The sequence below is a fragment of the Vespa velutina genome, chromosome 1, assembly GCF_912470025.1.
Source record: "Vespa velutina chromosome 1, iVesVel2.1, whole genome shotgun sequence".
Lineage (NCBI taxonomy): Eukaryota > Metazoa > Arthropoda > Insecta > Hymenoptera > Vespidae > Vespa > Vespa velutina.
Window position 1 is genome coordinate 12,444,591 of NC_062188.1, and position 27,209 is coordinate 12,471,799.

The 27,209-nt window shown below is 30.5% G+C and overlaps 1 protein-coding gene across 7 annotated transcripts in view; it reads right to left on the minus strand.

Annotated features, from left to right (window-relative positions):
- Nucleotides 1–27,209, minus strand: part of LOC124948656 (sodium/calcium exchanger 1) — a 72,171-nt gene that overhangs the window by 34,690 nt on the left and 10,272 nt on the right. For 5 of the 7 annotated variants that reach the window (XM_047493048.1, XM_047492967.1, XM_047492699.1 and 2 more), the window contains exons 3-4: nt 22,183–22,274; nt 2,774–2,992 (exon numbers count right to left, since the gene is read on the minus strand). In XM_047493048.1, the coding sequence (XP_047349004.1) occupies nt 2,774–2,992; nt 22,183–22,274 (311 nt within the window). Of the gene's footprint in view, nt 1–2,773; nt 2,993–18,814; nt 18,818–22,182; nt 22,275–27,209 lie in introns of all 7 variants that reach the window. The other 2 variants (XM_047492788.1, XM_047492878.1) reach the window with 2 other exon arrangements.

The following is a 27,209-nucleotide window of genomic DNA, read 5'->3' on the forward strand; positions in this document are numbered from 1 at the left end:
AATCTTGTCTCTTTGGTAAATGATCAATGTTTCCATTTTCATCTTTGTTCTAATATATAAAGCCTATTTCTTGAATAACACGAGTTAATAATAAAGTTGTTCTTCCTTTGTTCCCTTTCTCTTTCTCTCTTTTTCTTTCTTTATTTCTGGTTCTTTATCATGTTCATATTTTTCTCAATTGAAAAATCCTTTCATTCTCGTGGTTCCGTTGAATCATTTTAGTCTGTAAATATTAAAGTATAGAAAAAAAAGAAAAAAAAGAGAAAGAGGTTGTAACGCTTGGCGAAAGGGAAGTGGCCAATATTTGGTTTATCGGAGCTTTTACTCGACATTCTGCGTTGAACAAAAATATAATTTGTTTGCCAAAAGGGAGAAATGTAAAAGAGGAGAAAAGAGAAATTGAAACTGGTGGATGAGTAACGAGTTGCATAAACTCTTAGTAATGAGATGCTAACGCACTTTCTCTCTCTCTCTCTCTCTCTCTCTCAAATAAGAGACAAATGGAGAGAGAGAGAGAGAGAGAGAGAGAGAGAGAGAGAGAGATTGAATGTGTACAAATACAGGCTAAAGCGTATAAATTATGTGTTGGTTTGTTGTTTGATGAAAGCTTTCTACTCCGAATAATGACTCCGCGTTCAACTCAAAAAAAAAAAAAAAAAAGAAGAAAAAAAAAAAAAAATTATTTTCACGACGCTTACTCCACACCTTTAGGACCTTTAACAGGTTCTCGTAGTTTTAATTGTCTCGTTAAAAGAATGGCCATTGCTACCATTTAAACCCGTCACTTTGTTGTAGAGAAGGGGAAAAAAAAAGAAAAAAGAAAAGAAAAGAAAAGGAAAAAGAAAGAAAACATTTAAAGTATAATGAGAAGTATAACGCGTACGGTCTTTAAATGAATAAAGGATTCGTTAAGGGAAACAATAGTGTATATGTACTCTTATTCGATAAACGAAACGTACGGAAAACTATTTCATGGAGCACGAGTAGATCCCTAATGCCATGAAGAGAAAAAGGAGACCTCTCAAGGCCATTCTTGATAATCGACGTCGCTTTGCGGAAGACTCGCTATCGAATTGCCTTATTATACTGGTGTGTCTTTTGTTCGTCGATTCTAGTTTCGACCCATTCTCTCTATCTCTCTCTCTCTCTTCTCTCTCTCTTTCTCTTTTTCTTTCTCTTTCTCTTTCTCTTTTTCTTTCTCTTTCTCTTTCTCTTTTTCTTTCTCTTTCTCTCTACCTTAACCACCCTCACTCTTTGTGAAAGCAATCATTTCAGCTGCTCTCCTTCCTTCCTTCCTTCCTACCTATCTACCTACCTACCTACCTATCTTTCTTCTTTCCACTTGAAAGCGTTTGACTTTTGGTCGTCCGATTAAAAAGCTCATGAGAGTGTTCAAATTATTCGAATTTCGCATTATTTCACAAGTCGCTATATGTCCTTTAGTAAACGATATTAACACGTTCCAAATTAAAATTTCATCGATTTTTTTTTTTTTTTTTAATAAATATTTCGATAATCAATTTTAAAACGTTACATATTCAATTCGTTTAAAAATCATTGAATCATCTCGAAATGTAATTTCACGCAATGTCAAATAAATAATAAATAAGGAATGTATATTGAATGCAATTGATTTATTTATTTACAACTCGTGAAAAGAAAAAAAAAATATTAACTTCTATATTATTTTGCATTCGTAATATTTTAATAATAAATAATAATTATTATAGTTGTCGTAATAATAAACATGATACTACGCACAATGCCGGTTCGTTTGAAAGACATTTAAAATGCACTAACGCGATTCAAACTGAAAACATATATCTACGAAGAAATACAAAGAGCCATTATTCTGAAAACATGTAACATAACGAAAACATTTCTCAATGCAGAAGAGTGAGATTAAACTTGGCAGGGATGAGATTAAACATCGTCTGATCGGTTCAACGACCCAAGGAACAGAAAACTAAAAAACCAAAAAATGAAAAAAATAATAATAATGAAAACAAAATAAATAAATAATAATAATAATAATAATAATAATAATAACTTTTAATTAAATTTGTTTTTCTCATAAGTTTCTCATAAGGATAAAATATATTAATAAAGTTTCAACGACGACAATCATCATTATCAACATAATGGCATTAAAGGATTAATGACTCTTGAGAATTGTAATTTCTAAAACGATGATGAATCATTTCCTTTTTCTAAGTATTTACTTACTGTTCGAACTATTTGTTCATTTAAAACTTTCGTTTCTTCTCTCTCTTTTTTTATTCTATTTTTTCCTTTCTCTTTTTTTTTTTATTTTTTCTACAGAAATCACGTAGAGTCACGTAAGTTATCGTCGATAGAATTACCTTAGAAGTTTAATATCTGCTTCCTGAATACATCAACCATTTTATCACGAAAAGTTCAATGAATTATCAAATTCTTTACGTGTACTTCAACATTTAGAAGAAACATGAAATTTCGTCGATTCAATTTGTCCCGATTAAATAAACTTGTCTTCATGCTCTTCAATAAACATTCGAAATTTCTTTATCCTTTAAGATCATAACTATAAAAGAAATGATATCAGTTACGAGCTACGAAGTTTCACTACTTCAAGTATATAAGAGTATATATATGTTACAATGTACGACGTTATGTTTTTGGCATAAATCCAAAGAAAAAAAAAAAAGAGGAAAAGAAAAAGAAAAAGAAAACAAATTGACAATTGGAAAGAATTCAATTGCATTTAGAAAAAGAAAGAAAATGTACGACTTACCGAGCAATATCGAAGCATTCGCCCTCTGAACGAGTTTATCTACGGTATTTTTGAACTCCTTTGATTCTTTAATTCTTATTTGCGCTTTGGACACTTCACCCAGTTTTGGTTTACCCAGGAGTGCCATTTTTTCTTCTTCCGTTCTTTCTTCGGGTTGTTTCAATTCCGCGGCTACGGCGATTCCTGCTTCGGCTAAAATCAAAAAATCACGTATCGCTACTTCAGCAGGGTTGAAAACTGTACATCCATTGTTCTTTTTAAATGACTCGATATGTGATCATTCGAAAGAAATAGAATAGATCTTATTCAGAAGTTACCGATAGTATCGAGCAATTTTTTTGAAAGCTATGAAACAAAAAAGAAAAAGAAGAGAAAAAAATCTATCAGTCTTTTCGATTCTCCGTCTGACCACATACCGAGCTGTACTACTCGCAGCGATTCGTATGTAAACTCGTCTATACTACTTGTGTATATGTATATGCGTGTATGCGTGTATGTATATATATATAGTATAAATGTAAACTGTAGTATAACCGATCGCCTACATCGTTGTGGAAGATCGAAAGCCGGAGCTTTAAATCGATTCTATGGTTATGTTACGCTACGGAAATAGCAACTGTTATTTCTACGATCAACTTTATTTACACGTCTTCCTGTACTAGGAATATATAGACAATTTAATACGTATGTAACTATATCTATATAATGTCTGTATGTGTGTCTTTATGTGTATATACATATGTATGAATGTACATGTATGTATAATATATTACATATGTATATATGTATATATATATGTATGTATATATATACATATACACATGGATATATAGTTGAAAAACATAATACATTCTCTAAATATCCATTGTAAGATTTTAATCATAATTTATCATAACGATTTATTCAAAAATATTTAATTAAAATAGAGATAATCTGTGGGATGAATTTTTTCTTTTTTTCTAACTTATATGGTCGATTAAACGATAGTAGATAATAAAAAATTCTTAAGACCTTCTCCATAAAAGATGTTGTGTTTTAATCTAAATACTTTAAGAATATCGAGGCGTGGGGAATAAAAAATAAAAAAAAAAATAATCAATAAATAAATAAAACGTTATTCACATTTCGATATAAAACTGTTGATATTAGTTTCTCCAATTTTCACGATTTCCTGTAATTTGAGGAAGATTGTAGTAACTCGATAGTAAGTCGTTCCTGTCTGCGATAAACAGTATACATCAGGATATTACTCTTCAACGTGGGTAACGCTTTACGTCCGTAATAAATATTCGAAAGGATTGCTTCCTCAGATATATATATATATATATATATATATATATATATATATATATATGTGGAACGTAAAAGGCACACGGTATGGATATTAAAAACCTACTATTTCTTCCGGCATTTTTCTACTTCTTTTTCTATCGACATAAACAAAACGAAGAAATTCAATCGATTTTTTTCATCTCTCCGATAAAATATAAAATGTCAAAAAAAAGGGAAAAATAATATAACATATAAACGAGATTTCCTATCGATAAGCAAATACTTGACGTATAACGTTCCTTTTTCATATTTTTCTTTGACTGAAGTTATTTAGAAAAAAATGTGTTTATTAGAATCTACGTTCTCTAATCCAACGAACGAATGAACGATATATATATATATATATCATATGATATATATATATATGATATATGATATATGATATATGATATATATATATATATAATATATATAAAATATATATATATAGAGAGAGAGACGAAAAGTTTTGAAATGGTTTGAAAAGTTTAAGTGACTTCTCGATGTTATTACGTGCTAGAAAAGTACGCAGAGAGAAGTCGACGTTGCGTTCAGAAGCGACCGTATATTTTTTAGTTCTCAGCGGAAGTTACGAAACTGTGGAAAAGTCTTTTCTCGTTGTACGTAAACTCAAAAATGAATGTATCTTAAGTACTTTACGTGGAATCGCTTAGTCATCCTACATTTTTCTTCATGAAATATTTATAACAATCGAACTCGACTCTTTTTTCTCTTCTTTACTAGACCAAAAATTTCAATTCAACGAGAAAGAGAAAGAGAGGGAGAAAGAGAGAGAGAAAGAGAGAGAGAGAGAGAGAGAGAGAGATATCGTTCGTCGAGTAATTATTCCTTTTCAGAGTAGAGTGATACGACTGTATATCCTATATTTCTGGATAAAATTTAACAAGGGTACCTCCCTTTGAAAAAACTTTGTTCAAGGAAATGTTTTATTTAGTTGATGCGTTTTATTGTGAAGAAACTTCTTCTTCTTCTTCTTCTTTTTCTTTGTTTTTTCTTCTTCTTCTATACGATTAGAAAGAAAGAAAAAATTATAAAGAACAATAAAAATTATGTCTACAGAACGAAGAAACTTTGATGAAAATACATACATAGAAAGTTCCTTTGTATACGGAGATATATTTCTTAGTATAGTTACTTTGGCAAACTCTCATCGTTGGATGTTTAATAAAGCCCGATATAGGCATAGAGTTTAAGGAAATTCATACGTACGCTTCCACTTTCTGCGGTTAAGTAATTAAACTCCTCTTTTGAGATAGAGTTATCTCGCTTGGCTTATGTATAATATCAACTGAAAGCTTTGTAGTCATTTAACAATATGACTAGACCATTTTTCTCTTTAACATTGAATTTGAAATTATTTGTTTAATCGTAATAATCTATTATTGTAGATATTATAATTGTTACGATAATTTTAAAAGAGGAAAATTAAACTAAATCGATAAATAACGAAACGCGAATAACGTTTGCCCCGTATCTATCGGGAAATGTAATTACCTGCATTTACTTCTCTCAAACCCACTCAATCACCCTTTTCTCACCGTTCTTCTTCAGCAGCCGGTCATTTTCGTCGACACAGGATTGACATTGAAAAACAAAACTAATTTCCAAACCTAATGGACTCGTCTCGCTTTGTTTCGAACCGAATCGATTAGCAAATTTCCCTTTACTTTATCGAATCGCTCAATTTTTTTTCAATATTATTTAAACTCTTTTCTTTTTTATCATTCGTCGTAGACTTAATATTAACGATAATTATTTTTCATTATAGAAATATACTTGAAATATCAGATATACATATAACTTTAATAAGGAAATACTTCTTAATTACAAAATGAAAATTCTAACTTTTATCAATAATATTTTCTACTTGTATCTAAAACGTCTACATTTCCATGATATTTCCACCATATGTATGTTTGAAACTAAAGAAAATTAATTCGGTTGGTTTGCATTTGGTTTTGGATCACTAGCGGTTGTGGTCAACAAATTTTATCAAATCGATATTGGTATATATGTGTACATATGCATATATAATATATGTAGCATAGGTCAAATGACGAACGGAATGAAGATTAACCAAACTTTTAATATGGAAATTATAGAGATGGTGAACATTTATATGATTTATTTGAAAAGAATTTCTATTTTTTATGTCGACTTTTAGTCAGATTTAATATTTCACAAAAACGTGCATTAATCAAAAAATAGGAAATGAACTTTAGTAGAAAGATTTCCTGTCAGGGTAAAAGGAAATGGAAGTGGTTAAGTTAGAATTTTCTTTCTCTTCAGGAGGAACAAACTTCTTGTGGAATTTATTTTTTTGTCGTGGTGATATAAGGTAGGCGGGTCAGGGGCGGGGATGGGACGGGAAGAAGGAGAGACGTGAAGCAAAATTCTTTTACATAAATTTCCGCGAGACTAATAAGAAAACGAATTAGTTTGACCGTAATTCTCTTAACTATTACTATAGTTCTTTCCTAAACGAACTTCCGTCGTACGCTAAAACTTTACCGAGCAGAACGTTTTACGAGAGGAATTTGATGTGACAACGTTAATGTCCATCGTCACATTTATCTATCTCTTCTTATATTTTCCCCCATATAATCCATATTACCTAATATCTAATTAAAAGTAATTGCATTGAGCATTTATGTCTTTGTTTTTCATTCGAGGAACAGTGATAAAAAAATAAAAAATAAAAATCAAAAAGAAAAACAAATATTTGTTCCTTTAGAAAGAGAGAGAGAGAGAGAGAGAGAGAGAGAGAGAGAGAGAGAGAACTTTTAGAATTACTGTGGAATAGAAACGGTAAAGTAAGTATAACGTAAACAGAAAGAGCGATAGATTTTAAGAGACAACTGTTGTTATGATGTAAGCGTTCAGTAATATATGTACTGAAAACATTCACAATTTTCCGAGCTAGCATATTATTACTTTTCTCTCGTATACTATGTTCTATATAGGAGATAAAAGAAATGTATGAAAATCGAATGAGATAAATGTCGGACGTCGTGGTATGTAGATTATAAACAAAACGTTTCTCAATCTTTTTATCGTACTATTATCAATAAATTCCTTTCATAATGATCAAATTAGCTAAAAACGTTTATAATAAATAATTTTTAAAAATTTAATAAACCGAAGTCGTTGTATATTATTTTAAAGATACGACTTGTTACTACGATATTATCGCGAATTTGCAAGAACATTTTACTAAAACTTTATAGAAACTTTTTTTACAAGTTTTTCGACTAAAATTTTAGACAGACTGTCACCCGTAGTTTGAGAAACGATATTATAAACTATATAAAGGATAAATTTTATTACGAAAGAAAAAGTTTAGATTGATATTTCGATATTACGAAAAGATATGCATTTATATTATAGATCAAATTTGACATAAATCTTATAATCTCTAATATATTGGTAGATCTATAAATCTTTATATCTGTGTATACATACACGTAGATTTAAAGATTTATATATTTCTACATCTATATATCAATAGATTATATAATCTATGTCATTTGATTTGTAACCTATTCGATATACATTGACATAATATTACCTAAGCCGCAACGTATAAGCGATTTAAATGATTTTCTCGATAAATTATATATCTAAAACACAGATAGAACGTCCATCCTAAGCAACCTTGAAAAACCTTCATTCTTAGTATCACAAACGACATACAATCTGTTTGACAAGGAAAACGATGCTTCGTTCGTACTTCGACTATTACTTTGTTATAAATAATTTTTAAAAGAAAATGGTTGGAAAGGTGATAAAGGAAATGGTATAACATAATAGATAATTCTAACGTAAGATATAAATATACACGTATAACATTTATGTACATAGTACGTTATTATTACCATTTACATACACACACACACACACATACAATACACGATATATTAGTATCTATCTTTTCTACGAAGCGAATGGTAACTCTTAGAGGTGAAATGTCGAGTTTTCAAAGCGTCTATAATTCAAACGGAACAGAAGGCAGACCTCCTTTTGCTCTATACGTAGTTAGCTATGTATATACACATACGTACATACCTATGTGTATTTCGAAAGAAGCTCTATCCCCTGTTTGGTATTATAGCAAAGCGACTTTAGAGTACGATTCGAAAGCTTTACAATCCGCAATCCGCAATCTGACAAGGCCAATGATATATTCGCATGGTTCTTGCTAAAGTTCAACGTTTCGATCAATCTGAAAGAGACGTAAACTTGCTTCGAAAGTACCGAACTGTCGTCGTTAAGCTTAGACCGTTCTAGATCGATCATCCAATTTCGTATGTGCATCGACAAAAATGTAAAAATTTTATAAGAACAAACACTCTTTGGATTTTGACCATCATATTCACGTTTTCTTTTCCTTTCCTTTATCTTTTTTTTTGGTTTGTATCGAAAAAGGTCAATTTAAAAAAACATAGATATCGATATACATACAAAATACACACACACACACAGACATACACACATACATATGTATCTACAATTTTTAAAATATTCAATGATCATATGATCTTGCATATAGAAATGTTTGCGCGAAATTACAAAGATATAAGTTTGATTTCAACGAATTTTACAGCATAGAAATATCGTCGTTCAACTTTGACTATTCGGTCTCTCCTCGATCGATCATTTAATATCGTAAGTGCATCATAAAAGTACGTACGCTATCGACGAAATATAAATAAATTTTATAAGAACAAACTCTCTTGAACTTTAATCATGAAATTTATTTTTTCTTTTGTATCGATAAAGATCGATGTAAAAGACATAGATGTCGATATATTGTATGTATGTATGTATGTATAGGTATTCACAATTTTTTAAATATTCAATGATCAAATAATCTTCCACGGATGAAATGTTCGCTTGATAATTACAAAGATGTAAGTTTTATTTCAACGTATTCTCTTATTTAGCACCGAATTGTCATTTTTAATCTTTGACTGTTTGGTCTTTCCTCAATCGATCACTTAATTTCGTAAGTGCATCGTATAAGTAAGTGCATCAACTAAATGTAAAAATTTTATAAGAAAAAACTCTCTTTAATTTTAGACCATGAAATAGACGTTCTTTTTCTGTATCGGATAAAATATCGATATATGAGCCGTTCTTCACAAATCAATTCGATTACTTTCTGAATTTTTAAAAAAATTTAAGTGTCGAAAGCACTTAATGGAGTTCTCACTCTTTATATTCATAATAAATTTCCATTATTTAATACTAATAAATGGCAAAATTTTTTTCGGCCATTGAATAAAAAATAATTTATTTCAGTAATAACAATTACTTTAAGGACTATTTTATCTTATTCACTTTATAAAGTCGTTAAATGAAAGCTACATTTGCATTTATATTAACATTCTATAACATTTATTTGAATTTATATTTTAAAGAGAATTTTAAATAGCAATTTATATCATTTCATTACATTTCTTCCACTTTTTGTTTTATGGAGTTAATCGATTTGCCAAATGAGCGGTTCGTATAGAATTGTGGAACAAATTTTAAAATATTATATTATTACATGATTTTGCACGATTGAAAATATTTACGTCGGATTAGTAAAAGATAAATATGATTTTAATGAGTTCTTGATTTTAATGTAAATGAGATAAAAGTGGTAACTTTGTGTTTATGTACATATGTTGATGCTAGAACAAAGAAGAGAAAGAGAAAGAAAAAGAGAAAGAGAGATAGATAGATAGACAGATAGATAGATAGAGAAAGAAAGAGAGACATAAAAGCGAAACTCTGGCGCTATTCTTTCAAACGTTTCAATGAAGTGTAGAAGAGCAACGGGTATGGTACAATGCAAATTCTTCATCTTTGTTATCACTCTATATCTATCTCTATCTATCTCTATATCTTTTTTATCTTCTTCTATCTCTCGACAGTTTCATCGGTCTTTAAACCGTAGTAAAAAATATCTCGTCGAAACGGCAACGGAATTTGTTCCGTCGACAAAGAAGACAACTACCATGTCAGAATTCAATCCTCAAGAGAGATAGAGAAATTGTATATCGTACTATAGTATAGTAGAACTTTCGCTATTAGATTGTAACTTTTCTTTGTCATATTTTTTTTTGTTCTTTTTTTTTTCTATATCTCGTCTAAGGAAGTACATTCAATGAAATGGTAATACGAGTAAATATAATAGAGAAGTTGCCCCCTCCTTTTACATTTTTTTCGTAAGAATATTACTACAAGTTACTACAGTAATAATTCTCAATTAACTCATTTTTTGAGAACGAAGAACGTGGACTCTCTGTGGACGACGTTTTCTTAACGAAGAACTATTATAGTAACTATACACCATTTGGATTCTTGAAAGTTGTGTACAAAATATTTAAGTTTCTAAAGAAAATATAAACGATTATGATCGTTTGGAATTTTTAATTATCGATATAAATAAAAATGTATTATAATTTAAAGTAATGTTACCATCTACCCAATATTAAAATAAATATATACGATTAAATTCGTAGTTAAAGGCATCGAAGCACCGATAGCTAATTTCGTTCAAGTTCATACATTTTCGCGACAAAATCGTCCGTAGAGGCGATACCCGTTACACGGCCAGTTCCATCGTAGCTATAGGTTTAAATTTAAACGTCAAGTCGACACGTTCTTATTAAAATTAGAAAACTCGGTCGTTTCTCAAAATACTATACCTTTACCCCTTTTTCCATTCCGTTCGTCTTTAACGAATCGTTTTTTTTTGAGACATTTTTTTTTAAATATCTTATATCAGTACACATTTAATGTTCAAGAAAAGAAAAAAAAAGAAAGGATGTATAAAGTGATTCATCAATTTTTTTTTACCATATTGTTCACTCTAAGTTGCAATTTAAAACGCCTTCTCCTAATTACCCAAAGCCCTCCTTCCTTCCATCATTTTTGCATTTCCTTTTCTTTAAACGACTTTGTGATAATTGCAAAAGAAGGTATCCCATTTTTTACCACAAACCAATTACCTCTTTTAACGAGATCTACGAGATCGCGTTTATAACGAGACATCTTTTGCTAAGTCAGACGAAGCGATGTTTTCAAAGGGAAGTTGAAGAGAAAGAAAAATCTATGAGACGTGTAAGAGCAACAAAGTGGCTTGGTACGTTTATATAATTTTTAACTATTATCACGAAGAAGTAAGAATATAATCTTATCGTTGTTCTATATACATACATCGCTTTACATATATCGCTTTAATTGGAAATAATACATGGTAAGATTATCAACTGTTAAAAAATATTCCTATCGAGTGTTCTTACGATCTTCGAATTTATTTTTCCAATGTAGGAAAAAGATAAGGAGGAAGAAAGATTAAATATATCCATTTGTGTCGAATCGTAAATAGATTAAGGCAAAAGACAAAAACAGAAAATTAGAAAATAAGGATATAGTAAGGAGAGTCTCTCTCAGCTTTCAACGTTCCTGTACAAATGTCGAGAGTTTCTTCATCCTTTCAGTAGTATCGGGTACGCGCATGAACACACCTATTTTAGCTCTCAGCAAGGGATTACGTTCTTCGCACTGTATTGCAGATTAGTTTAAAACAAATTGTCCTGCCATCTGGTTTGTCATCGAGAGCCTGGTACCACAGCGTTCGCAATGTGAATCCGCGCTTTAGGTAAATTGAATTTACCGCTTTTATCCTGTTTTCTCTTTTCCCCTTTTCTTTTCTTTTCTCTTTTTTTTTCTTTTCCCTTTTCTTTTTTTTCCAGATTTATCCTTTTACATTTGATTATGTTCGTCCACATTCTAAAAAAAAAAAAAAAAAGAAAAAAGAGAAGGGAACATGTTCACAGATTACTAAATATTAAAAATTTCATCAGACTAAAATAAGATCTAATTGACACGAACATCTTTATTATTGGACGTAAAAAACATAGAGGAAAAAAAAAAAAGAAAAAAAGAAGAAAGAAAATTTTTATCATATCGTCCGTTAGAGATAAAAGTTTATAATGGAATACGAAACGTCACAGTCTCATTTCGATCATACAAAAGGATTAGATGGACTTCAGAATCACTGATGGATTTTGAAAATTCTTTGCAAAAGGTAATTTAGAAGTTGGAAGTTTACAAGGATAAAGCTGGCGGTTGATATTATCGTGTCGAGGACGTACCGCAAGGAGGTCAACCGGGAATTGGTTCCATGGAAGCGGATAGGAATCTACGGTACTGGAGGGAGGAGCTCAATCATACGATTTACGTAGACGTGACCTTTATCTATGATCGTTTCGAGCCTTAACAATTTTACAGAAAATGTCATCGTTAAAAGCGTCATGGTTACCAATAATCACTCAAGCAAAATCGATCAATTCGTTTTTGATCACGAGATGTTTTATTTTTCTACACTAATCCTATTTATTATTTTATTTTAAATCATTATAGATGATACAATATATATATATATATATATATATATATATATTTATATTCTATATAAATATAAATATATTTATTATTATATTTATATAGAATATAAATATATATATATATATATATATATATATGTATATATATACATTAATATTGATGTACATTAAAGTTTTGTTAAAGTAGAAGGAAAAAGTATTTAAGTCCTGCTTTTACGAACATGGGAAAGGATACTTCAAATTGAGAAAATGGAAACAAACTTAACTTTTAAAATATTAGAAACTTTCCCGTAAACTACAAAAAGCTTGAAGAACCTGTAATATCGAAAGTTTTCTTTGTACTCTCTTTTCGTATTTATCTTTTTTCTTTACTACAAAAATAGAATTACTAATTTCCACGTTCGGTGGATTTGTTTATTAACTTTCTATGAGGAATAGTATATTTTAACATTTGTTCTCTTTTAAATTTGTCTTTTATCTCGAGTGAGAAAAAAGATAAAAGGAGGATATTGGTTTTCTTTCAGAGTTACAAAGTTTTTACCTTATAAAATATTGAATTGATTCCTTAAAGGAATGATTGAAATTTTATTTTCAGGATAAAAAATGCACAAATAACAAAATGGGTAAGAAAATCCTAGGTGGTTATTTATGATAATTATGATAATTGATTAGAAAAATAAAATATTCATTTAGAATTTCACAATAGTATCACCGTGATTATTTTATACTATTTTTCGAGAATTAATTAATGTCATTTTTCTAATTGATTTCTTTCAAATAAAATGTTTAAGATTAAATTTTTCATCCGTAATATAATTATTGTGATTTTTTTAATGCTACCTTTTGAAACTAATTAAAATAATATTCTAATTGATTTCACAAATAAAACATTCAAATAAAATTTTCATCGGTGACAAATATGATTTATTTTGTTTCCCTTTTTAAGATTTAATTAAAGGACAAATAAGATATTTACCATTAATAGATAATTAATATCAGAAACTCTCTCATGAAAGTTTTACGAGGGAGTTCTCTCCTTTCGAAGTACTCGTTTGGTTGGTTTCATTTTTCTTCTTTTTTTCCTTTTTCCACGTTTCGCAAAACTATTCTAGTTTTAAAGACATTTGGGCTCTGAGGTCAGGTTATAAGAAAAGACACACACACGTGCGTCTTATATTTCAAAAGATGGGAAAGTCGCGTTTTTACGAAGACAGAGTACGAAATAACCTGTCAGATAGATAGATAGTAAGAGAAGGAAAGAGAGAGAGAGAGAGAGAGAGAGAGAGAGAGAGAGAGAGAGAGAGAATAGAGCCATGGAAGGGCGAAAGGCTTAAGGGTTATTGAAGTAGATCGAAAAAGAGAACGTGACCTAAGTGTGAAAATACATACTTCTTATTTTACGACTAGATATTATATTTTTTCGTTCTCGCGTCCCTCTATCCTTTTATTTTCTCCCTTTATTTTTTCTTTTTTATTTGTAAATAATTTCTCAAGAATCTATGTATCGCGATAAGAGCTTATCGATTTGATAAATAAATTTACAAAATACCCAATCAGGATTTGACAAATTTCAAATTTCACGATTGAACGAAATTAGAAAAATCATAAATTTTTCTTGAATCTTGGATCAATACGAATTAATAACATTATGACGAAAAAAGAAAAAAGAGACATTTCAATAAATAAATAAATAAATATATATATATATATATATATATATATATATATATAAGTTACATAACGAATGTCTGTAAATCAAGTGTTAATTACTGGTAGAAATCATGTCTCGGTTTCATTAATATTCAACGATGTTTTTCATTCGATTAACCTTCTTTGAATAACTAGGATGATCTTCGTGTTGAAACGACCCGAGTTTTATGACTTGAAACGAGTTTGAATGAAAATTTGACATAATAAAAAATGAGAACGTACAAAGGATATTGCTGTTGTGAAAATGGTTCGTCATCAGAGCGTTATTAATCGCTTTACATACACTCATTGTTTATCAACGGTCCTTTTCGGTTCTCTCTCTCTCTCTCTCTCTCGCGCTCTCTCGTTCTCTATACTCCTTTTAACGTTCTCGTTAAGCGTTGATTTAGGTTGAGATCGAGTCCTCGAAAGTAAGGTCCATTCGTGCAAGCATCTCTTGACCCGACCTATAATACCACTTGTAATACATACAAAGATCACTAAGAAATAAATCGAGCTTTAAAAAGATATTCGTCTTGAAGCTTATCACATTCTTTTGTACTAATGGCGACTTATATATATATATATATATATATATATATATATATATATATATATATATATATATATATATAATATCATATATATAATATCATATTATAATATATATATAATATCATATATATAATATCATATTATAATATATATATAATATCGTAATATATATATATATTTTTTATTCTATTACGAATATCTTTTATTTCGTTTCCAATGAAAGCGGAAAAAGAACATTATCGAATTCGTCGGGAATTCGTTGGGAATTCGTCGAAGTAATGTCTAAATCAGTGAGGAAATCAAAATGAATGGGATACCCGATTATATATCCTGGTATTACTACATACAAGTCCGGAAAAGCGTCCTACCAACTGGACAACTCTTTGTACGTCCCCTAGAGACCCGTGCAAATGGATGTTCTCGTGATATATGAGATTTCACGCTACGTTCTGATAACATTACCGCGATCGCCTCTAGAGATTTACCGTATTGTAGAACAACCAGAAGAGTTTTCTCTCAATATGAAAGTGTATTAGCTATGTATTAGAAAACGGGACTTTCCTTAAATATATTTGACTACGCCGAAATTGAATACGCTCAAATTAAGTGTATCTTTCCTGTCATTTCTTTTTTTCCTTCTTTTTCTTTTTCCTTTTCTTTTTTTTTTTTCTTTTTCTTTTTTTCATTCGCCGTCCGTTAATCCGTGAAAGGAAAATCGAGTCACGTTTTGCGATGAGAGATTTTTCAAATAAAACGATCCATCGACACTCGATGAGCTCTTATTTGTTCGTTGGTTACCAATCGTTAATTGATTAGATTATTTTGTCTTTTTGAAAAAAAAAAAAAGAAAAAAAGAAAAAAGAAAATGATTCAATTGAATTAGATTCACGTTCGATATCCAAAATCCTTGTATCCAACGGATATATTTCCAATTCTTTTTTTTTTTTTTTTTAATTAAAAACACGATTTATCTTACGACAAGTGAAAACGTTAATTGGCAGTTCGTTCGATTTCCATTCGACAAAAAAAAAGGAAGAAAACAAAAAATGTACTTTCCAGTCCGAATATATTTTTAATAAACAGTCATTATTAAAAATTTTGTTTTATGAAATCACACATCTTACCCCGCTCTCTAATCTAATCCCGTTACCTAATCCCGTGCAATTACTGTGACATCGATTCGTTATAGTCTCTCCCTGGACACTGATTTAACGTCTTTCGGTATTACACCTTTCGAATGCTTTAATGTACCATCGAGCTTCACGGGAATTACTTCGATCGAATTTTTCGACAACGATTTAATTATTTCACCGATGTTACCCAAAGACTAATTGCAAGTGTTGCCTTTTCGTTCGATCGTACGATCCTTATATGCGATACGTCACGAGTTACGATCATCAGTTATATCTTTTTCAGCTTCTGTTATATATTTAAAAAAGAAAAAGAAGAAAGAGAAAAGGATAAAAATAAAAAAAAAAAAAAATAAAAGCAAAACAAAAATTAATAAGAAGGAAAAAAATATCGTTGTGTAATTATCAAGAAAATTTGTTGGAAATAGAGAAATCGACGTTTCGGCAATGTTTCATTCTGAAAAAGAACTCATATATTTTCCACCATGAACATGTTAGAGGTAAAAGCGAAATCCTGTTTCTATATAGAAACGATGGGAAGCTTTTCGAGCGAAGCTTCATTGCCAATTGTTCCGAGGAAATCGAAAAAAAAACGTACTTTTCGTATCTTCATGATTTACATTGAATACTTGTCGTTACATCCTGCGATCTTTCCTCACAGCTTTGGAAGTATGTCTTCTTATGAGTTTCAACGAGATTCCTTCAAAAAAAGAGGAAAAAAAGAGGGATGAAGGGAAGAGAGAGAGAGAGAGAGAGAGAGAGAGAGGAAAAAAGAAAAAGATAGAGAAAGAAAAAAAGAGGGAGAGTATAAGAAAGAGACAGAGAGAAAGAAAAAGAGAGAGAGAGAGAGAGAGAGAAAGAGAGGGGAAAAAGAAAAAGATAGAGAAAGAAAAAAGAGAGAGAGAATAAGGAAGAGACAGAGAGAGAGAGAGAGAGAGAGAGAGAGAGAGAGAGAGAAAGAGAGAGAGAGAAAAAAAGAGAAAGAGAAAAAAGAAGAGAGATTGGCGTTTTTAAAATGTAGGTCAACGTTAGGAGTGGTTGTTTAAAAAGAGAGAAAAACTAAGGGAAATCGAAAACAAAACAAACTATGGACCTCAACGAGATTGGCAGGTTCGACATTTTCACGTTCCCAAAGAATCAAAGAAAGCTTTTCGCGAATATCTATCAAAACGTCGAATTTATTTTGTCGTATATTTGTTCGATCTTTTACTTTTTTCTCTTTTTTTTTTCATTTTCCATTCTTTTCTTTTTCCCTTTTAATCGTTTTATCATGAATTTCGCAAAATACAAAAAGAATATCTACAAGTGTAATCTTAAAAAAGTAGAAAAATCGGAACATGGAATCAAGCGATATTTGTTATTGAGTAGACAATAGAAGGGATAAAGATAAAACGTGGAACGATATTATTACTCGTTCGATTCGATGTCGAAAGTTCATTGCCAATGTCCTTCGGCCTTGGCCGATGCGAAAAGGGTTTCTTTCTTTTTTACCCTATGCCACTCCCTGTGTTCTTTCTCTCTTTCCTGGTTTTCAGTCATTTATCACTCAAAGCCCATCCGAGTATATGCGGCACGACCTTGCAAGAATATATATGTATATTTATACGTATGTATGTATATATGTATGTATTTTTACGACTCTTTGCACTACGGTTATAAAATAGGGAGACAGAGAAAGAGAGAGAGAGAGAGAGAGAAAGAGAGAGAGAAAGAGGAAGAGAGGAGGCAGAAGAGGAAGAGAAAGAAAGAAAGAAAGAAAGAAAAAAAGAAAGAGGAAAGGAAAAAATATGCGTTTCTAAAATGTGGGTCAGTGGTATGGGAGGAACAAGAGGGAACAGCTGGAGACCGTGACAAAAGGAAGAAGAGGATAGGAAAGAAACGAACGATCCATTATCACGAAAGTATCAGCGTGCATGAGCAACGGGGGTTAAAGAATAGAAAAATGGAATGGGCTGGTAGGAAAAAAAGAAAAAGGGAAAGAGAAAAAAAGGGAGGGAAAAAACGGAAAGAGGATAAGAGGAAAAACGTGACCGTGGCCGTACGATAAAGAACATAATTCCTTTCCGAAGGACGAGACTAGAATCGTAATCTTCATTACTCTCGTTATTAGCGTATCCTATTCACTGCTATCTTTTTTCTCGATCGTTAAATGCTTCATCGAACCATCCAACGCCCTTTCATTATTGATTTCACATTGATGAACACCACTTTTGTTTTTATTAATCACTTGAAATCATTCTTAATTTGTTTCTTTTCGTTATATAACTATATATATATGTGTGTGTGTGTGTGTATAAATTTTGTTTTTTATATTATTCATTTTTAATTTGTTATATACCTATTTTTTATTCGTTATATACCTATATAATGTTATGTATGTGTATGTACACGTAGGTTTCTCGAATTAAATTTTATTCTCGAATATTCTAAAAATTTATACTATAATTATAAAGTTAATTACGTAGACAACGGTATATTTATTCTCGTTTTGGCAAACGTGTTTCCCTGCTTTTTTTCTTTTTCTTTTATTTTTTTTTTATTTTTTTTTTTTTTTAAAGAATAAAAATATATTTTGTTAACGCAACCGAGAACAACGTGGCAAATGCATAGCATAAAACTCGTACAAATATATAACATACATAAACACTTATATACACGGATATTTAAAAAAACATACGGCTTGCATTACGAACGTGGCATATATTAAGGTATTATTATCTTATATTTAGTAACGTTTTATTGTCCTCGTAAAAAAAGTATATTAATAAATGCTCGCCTTTGAAATTGCCGGTTTTATTATCTCAACGCCATATATTTCTTTAAACCAGTTCCCAAAGTCGAGAAAAAAACGTTCAACCTTTTAAATTTTATCTTTTATTTAATGTCACTGTTATATCATTCATTTTAGCTTTTTTTTTTTATTATTTTTCTACATTCTATACATAATATGAACGATGAATATACATACATACATACATAGATACATACACAGATACATATGTATACCTTTGTAGACACACATAGATAAATGGACGTAATAAGTATCTATGTATTTATTTTTATCTTTACATAAGTATATACGTATATTCGTATTGAAATCCATTAAACGTCGAATATTTCATCGTATTATTATTATCATCGATATTTCACTAGAAACTGGCGATACTTTTTCATTGAATATCTTTTATTTGTTTTGGTCAATATTTCGAATTTCATATATCTTAGATAAATATCACGAACATACTTACAACGATGTTATATTCTTTCCTTTTTCAATATATCTAATATTTATGTATAATTATTATTATACATAAAATACCTATTTCTCTACATCTCTATCTCTCTTCATGTCTTTTATTAATTTTTTTTTTATGATACAAAACCTTCCTATGTCGAATTTAATTCAACGTCAGATTTTGTTGTTAACCAGTTTTATATCGAGTTGTTTAATCGAGTTGTAAATATTTAATATAAATATATGTATATAAATATGTTGTAGGTGTTAAAGTATTGTAATAAAGACAAACTATTCGATACTAATCAAAATTGGTCAAATTACACACATACGCACACATACACGCAAACGCGCATACATATTCGCTCGTACACGTATACATTAACACATCGGTCAGTTTTTAAACGCTTAATAGCATTTATGAAATAATTGTAGCACTTATTTATATGTGGCACTTATTAATAACATTTATATGATTAGTTTTATAACGTTTATCGTTTTCCATCCAGAAATCATTAATTAGCTTGTCATGTGTCTTAGGGTTAACTAAAGAGGTTTCAAGGTGAGACAAAGCATGAAACGCGTTTGAATAATCCTATGATGGTATGATGCGCACGTAAGTTGAATCATGAAACAACACCTAAGCGCATTCAGAAGCTCCAACAGAAATAATGGGAATGTGAGTCACGCTAATAATAGTCCAACCCCACTACTATCATCGGAGTTGTTCCGCCTGCTGCCGGATAATAATTTGTCTTCCCACTTCTCTCTCTCTCTCTCTCTCTCTCTCTATTTCTCTCTTTCTATTTCTCTTTCTTTTTCTCTTTCTCTTTCCCTTTCCTACGTGAGATGACATCCTGAAAGCTGGATTAACAGATCTCGAGACAGAAACAATTCGAATTACTTCTCAATGTCACGTGATTAATATACAAAAGAACGTGTAATACCAAACGATTAGTATGTATACACCTACACGTATATCATCAAACGATCGTTCTTGGAATTATATATATATATATATATATATATATATACCTATCTAAAAATAAATAATACCCAAGCCATTAACCTGTTAACATGTAAAACGTGTATTTATGAAATTTATTTTCATTATAAAAATAATCTGAGGAAAGGATGCTTTGGATAAATTTATAAAAGTTGTAAAAATAATAAAGTAGATATAATGTTTTATATTATATTAATGAAAACGAGAATGAAATAACTTTTTTCTTTTATTATTTGATTGCGCGATACAAAGAAATAATGAAATTATCATTATGGAGTTAATCATCTCTTAGACCAACTTCATAGATTTTGTTTCGTCGATGTGAAATCAATTCGATCAGCTAATTGATTATCTTTTTTCTCCATTCGTCCATTTTACTTCTTCTTTTTTTTTGTTTCTTCCTTTTTTTTTTGTTTCTTCCTTTTTTTTTGTTGTCAGAGTGTCCGAATGAGTCGGTAGCGAAATTTCAGGATTTTACGGGCGGCTTTACTTTGTTTTTAAAATGATTGAACGAACGAATGAATTTCTGCATCTTGCCATAGGTACGTCTCGCGAAAAAAGAAGAATAGAGAGTACGAAAGATAAAATAATTATAAATAAAATAAGGCAATGCATATGCATGAACTTGAGAGCGAGTGTTACGAGTGAGGACGTTGGGAAAACTCGTAATATGCAAATCATGGTCACTAGATCACCAAAAGTAAAGAAGTTACGTTTTTGAAAAGAAATCGATCGACATTTATGAAGCAACATATATATGAACTATGATGTTAACTGTACTAACGTTTTGGAATGAGAATGACATAAACCTACAAAAATGAAAAAGAAGTATTTTCTTTTTTTAAGCTTTTCAACATATAATACAAAATGAGTACTAAAAGTCTTTGGGTGATTTAATAAATCAATTACTCTTTTTTCGCCGAGAAATTTTAAACCGATCATTTATCAAATTGTAGAACTATCAAGCTTAATTAAAAGCATAAAAAATCTCAAGAAAAGTAGTAATAGATTTATAAAATCACTTAGAAACTTTTGCATCTCTGGTTACGATCTATACGAAAATACATTTTTGTGTTTAATATTTTTTATCATTAAAGATCAAACAGATATCATCGAAATTTATACGATATTCGATAATTATAACGTGTTTATGCGAAACTTACATTCAGTGTGACGAAATCCAAGTATAATATCGACGAAAGCATGACAAATTAATGAAAAGGAAACGTAATAGAATACTGTATTTATCTGGGATAAATATATTTTCATATATTTATATATATATGTTTATATTTAGTTAAATATGTATGTACATAGATCGCACTTGACCGATATATTTAATGTATTTAAAAGCAATTTATCGTTATTGATTCGAAGTGATGGGAGAAAGCGTAAAAAAAAACATTCCTCAAATGCATGAAAGAATAATATAAGAAGAATGAATGCCCGTACCGTTTCTCGTTGCAATCGAATGCACCTCATCTTTTCTTTCTTCCTTCCTTTAGAAAACACGTTGAAACAATGAGAGGGAAAAAAAATGTTCTCTCCGTATAGATTCTAACAGGGATATATAGAGTGAAATTCCGTGAATTTCAACCCTCTCATTCCATGCAATTTTAAAAAGTTATGAGGCATACCGATCAACGATCTTCTCGAACGAATTAATCTTCATTAAGAGGGAAAAAGAATTAGAAAAGAAAGGGAAAAAAAGAAAAAAAGAAAGAAAGAAAGAAAGAAAGAAAGAAAGAAAGAAAAAAAGAAAGGAAAAAAGAAAAGAAAAATAAGTTTAGAATCACCGAGAGACTATAATCGGCTCCATTCATCGTCAGACCACTCTCATTCATCTCTTGCAGCTCTCTTTCTTTGCTTCGTTCTTTTTTCTTTCTGTTTTTTTCTTCCCTATTTTTTTTTTTACTCCATCGCGAAGAAACATCTCGACTAATAATGACCTGAGCGACTTTTCAACGGTAATAGTAAACAATTAAAAGAACACGAGGAACATTAGGACACACACAATTCAATTATATTATTATTATTATATATATTTATTTAAAACTTACCTCCTTGTAACTGTGGTTCCCCAAGTTCAACATAAAAGAGAGCATCTTTTTCGTAAGAGTCTTCCTCGATGATCTCCATACTGACGGTTTTTCTAAAATCCAACAAGAAAACGAAAAAAAAACGATAATTTTAAGAGATACAAAAAATTGTGCGAAAAAATCTAATAGAAGGAATGGGGTGTGGTAAGAGAAGACTCTCCCTCTCTCTTTTTCTCTCTCTCTCTCTCTCTCTCTTTCTTTCGCGTCATCGTTTATTATTTTATTTATGTAAATCCTCGGAATAGCGAGGAAGAAGGAGGGTGGTGAGAAAGGGAGGAGTAGGGTGAAAGGAAGGGGGAGGAGGTCGAAGGTAACGTGGTTATCTCTAAAATAACTCTGACCTTACACTTGAAGCCACGCCGTGACGATAACCAACTCGTCGTCTGTAGAGACCCGAAGAGTCGACCGATAGTTACGATACCGTGCACAATTCTAAAACATTATACTATCATCACCTTCGGTCGACCTATATGTATATCAAGTTAATTCATGTTCACTCGCTTGTTCATCGACGCAAAAGAAATAAAAATATTGTTGTTGCTCCTTATTAACGTTTGTTAAAGTGAATTGAAATAATGTAATATTAACTTTCGATGAAAATCATAAATATTTTTAATTTCCATTATAGAAGGATGGATGCTAAAGTCTTTCTAGGCTGGTCAAAAGTTCTTAAAAGATATCTAAAAAAAAAAGAATATAGATCACTCTTCTTTGGGTTAATCTTATCTTTTTTTTTCAGATTTTTTTGACCACCTAACAACTTCAGGCCCATCTGGAAGTACCTCTAATTTTTTATGACTTTGCCTCAATCGAAATTTTAATGACATTTGTTAAAAATAATCTCGAATAATTTGTTTGAATTGGTATGCTTGAAATTTATGCGAAAAAAAGAGTATTTCTTTAAAAAGAATAAACTTTTATTTCTCGTTTTGCTTCATCTTCGCAAATTGCTTAATTTTTCAACCCTGCTTTTATTAAGGACCGGGAGAGATATAAAAATTAAGTTATAAATAAGAATTTACATTTGTACAAAGATAATTATTTGGTTTTTCTTTTTTTCATAGTAAATAATATACTCGACCGCTGAGATAAAACGAGAACTCATTTTGTCCCACATTCTTAAAGATTTAAGTGACAATATGAAAGAATTAGCACTTCAATTTTTTTCATAAAAGAGTATTACAGACTATATATTATCAGATTGTTACAATGAAAAAAGTTTAAGAGCCGTTTAAGAGAATATTGCGAGAAAATATTAATAGGGGGAAAATTTTTTTGTATTTTGTAAAATTCGATAATTAAAAATTATAAATATAACATATTTTTATTAACTTATGAAGAATATGTAAATAGTGGAATTAAAATATTGATCAATATAGACATAGATGTGTGATATAAATAATGAGTATACGAGTTGACTATGTACGCTGTTCAAAGGAGTACCTCCTTTTGTTATGTCTCATTAATCCTAATTGATTAAAACTTCCAATTGAGCAGCTTACGGAAAATCAATTTTTCTTATTGGAATTTCCGACTCGATATGTAGATAAATTAAAAGAAGAAGACGAAAAAGAAGAAGAGAAAAAAGAAGAAGAAGAAAAAGAAGAAGATGAATATGAAAGAAGTAATGGTGTCTCTTTACTTTTTTCCCTTCTTTTCTTCTTTCTTCTCCTAGTTTTTCTTATTTTACCAATCTCGTTTCGTACCTTCTCTTGACAAGGTACCCACTCGACGAACATCGCTCGTTATAAATCGAACGAACTAGCCAATCCAATCTACTGATGTTCGACTTTTTTTCTTTTTTTTTCGTTTTCCAAAGTGTCGAAAATGAAGGAGATTAAATAAAGTGAGATAAAATTAAGGCCGTAAACGATGGTTGATAATAGCTTGAGCGTGAAAGACAAAAGAAAGGAAAAAAGTGAAAAAAAAAGAAAAGAGAAAAAGAAAAGAAAGAAATCCTTTGGTAATTATTGCTATATAAGTATATAAAATAATTTAATAATTTAAATGGATCCAAAGTTGACGAGGCCAATGAATTATTCGATGATAAATGTCAGCGATCACCATTTACCCTTAAAATCTCTCTAATGAAAATGTTAAGCCATGGAAAATAGAAAAGCTGACGCGTCCGTAACATAATGCTTCCTCGCAGAACGATAAAATTAGAAGAATTAAACCAAGTGACTAATTATATATCTATATACATTTGACATTTTCAACATTTTATCCTATGTATATCATCATGGAAAATCCTCCTACATTTTCGATATTTTTTTGTATATATATATATATATATATATACATAAATATATCTTTTCGTTGATCTAGCCTTCTCAAAAGTTTATTTTATACTAGTAATTTAATGAAAATTCGATATTTGAAAAAAATTATTTTAAAATATAAAAGTGCATTGAGTCTTGATGGATTATAAAGAAGATTTAAACTGAACCGTACGACTTCACTATTTTTAGTGTGATATGTATAAGTCTTAGGAAGAAGAAAAAACAAGAAAAAAAGTCAAAATCACAGAGGCAAATGATCGTCTTTGTTATTTAGTTTAGAAGAGAAAAATGACGGTGATATGAAAAATCAAGTTTCCACTGTTACCTCGAGTAGAGAAGCGTAAGGACGACTGTGAAATATGCGCAGACATTCTCTATACACGCGCCCTCGTATGTTTACACGGTTACGTAACATAAACTACTCCTCTTTTCCCGTCGCTTCGTTGCTTTTCATCCGTGCGAACTAACAAGTACGAAGGTACGAGAAAAAATTTTTTAATCCTCAGAGTTGAACTATACGAAAAAATATGAAATTTGCATCAATTCGATACGGTAATTTATAATACGACGATAATTCCTTAAAGTCTTACTGTATTTTATTTTTCAAACTTTCTTTTTCTTTTTTGTTCCAACAAAACTTCCTTGCGGAATCGAAAATTAAAAGAGACAAACAAATAAACAAACGAAATCAATAAATCGAAATAAATTCTCAGTTGATAGTTATTTTTATGTAGATACATATACATAGGTTTGTATGGCTTGCGACCCGGCTTTCACGAGCCGTTTCTCGTTCGTACGTACATACAGTCGTTCATACATACATATGTAGTTACATAGATACGTATGTACATAGCTATCGCCATCTTCCTTTATCCAAGAGCTTTCGATAGATATATCAATGTCTCCCGGCTGTGAGCCGGCCGTGACATATAAGTGGCGTAAGAAGGGTCGTTGTGAACGGTTCGATTCAACTTTTCAATACCCCTCTAATACTTTAGCCCTCTATACATTTTTCCAAGCGGAGCACAGGAGAAATTAAAAAAAAAAGAAGAAAATATTTGATAACTCGAAATGTATACATCGTATTCGTTTATTGGAAATAAGTAACAATCATTTAGATCTCAATGAGAACTTATCAATCTGGAATCGATTTTATGAAAGAGAATAAAATGTTAATCGTTCGATATAGTGTGACGTCGATATACCTCTCATGAAAGATTGAAGAATAAGTTAACATATTCGAGAGTTTTTCGAGCGTACTCGTTTAAGATAAATATCTCTGGATAAACGTTTATCGTAGAAAACGAATCGATCTCGTTTGAGGAGAGAAAGAAAAAAAGAAAAAAATGAAAAAGACAAAAGAAAAAGAAAAAGAAAACGAAGAAAAAAAGAAACGATCGAAGAAAAATCCTTGATCACGTACGAGCTTCTGACCCTTTTCGAGCTCATAATTTTTTTCTATCCTCGTTATGTTAGAAACGCGATATTCGTCTGAGTCGCGCATGCGACCATGATTAGAACTGTAAACGCGATACTAAGTTCATCTATTTTCTCCTATCGGCGTCGTCAACGTCGAAATTAGGACGATCCCTTCATTATAAGCAATCTTTTCTAAATGTTCGATATAGATAGACAACTTTTCTCATTATTATTATTGTTATTGTTATTGTTATTATTATTGTTATTATTATTGTTATTATTATTATTGTTATTGTTATTATTATCATTATTATTATCATCATCATCATCATCATCATCATTATTATTATTATTATCATTATTATTATTATTATTATTATTATTATTATTATTGTCATTATTATTATTATTATTATTATTATTATTATTATTATCATTATTATCCTTGAATGGGATGATTCGATGAGGGAGTTTAATTTAACCTTATAAAAGAAAAAAGAACCGGTAAAAAAGATCTTCAAAGATTTACGTAATCACCGGCATCTCCATTCGCATTAACTATTTACCCCCCCAATCTTCGTCGCCCTCGATGTCAACTACGATGAATTTATTTTCCCCCTTTTAAATGCATTCCCCGCACACGTGGATGTTTCCTAATTAATCACGCTTCCTACGCCGAACGTAGTTAACGCGTACGATGATACACGACGATGAGTGACTCCCATTGCCTCGTTGGTACTCGCCAACAAATTTATTATACGACATCAACGACTACTACGACGATGACAAAGATCAGTTTCTACGAAAGCGATTAGAGCCCATTAGAAAACAATGGAAAGGCGTATTTACACGTACGAATATAAATGGAATAGATCTATGTATATCTCTTCGTTTATTTCTTTCTTTGTATTTGATAGAATTAGAAAAAAAATCGAACTTGGAACTTTAAAAAAGGCTGTACAAAGGAAAGTACACTACGATACATTCCGTAAGAAAAAATAAAAAAAGAAAGGAAAAAAAAAGAGGAAAAAAGAAGAAAAAAGAGAAAAAAAGAGAGAAAAAGAGAGAGAGAGAGAGAGAGAACGGTCGAATTCGAGCTTTTCTCTTTTATTTGCCTTTTTCTCGGAAAGAAAAGAAATCTCATTCGAACGGCGAGAATACGCAGCTTCGTTCCCATGAAGCAATTTCTTTTTCTCTCTTTCTCCCTTTCTCCCTCTCTCTCTCTCTCTCTCTCTCTCTCTCTCTTTCTTTCTTTTTTCCCATCTACACAGACTAGTCGTAAAATTC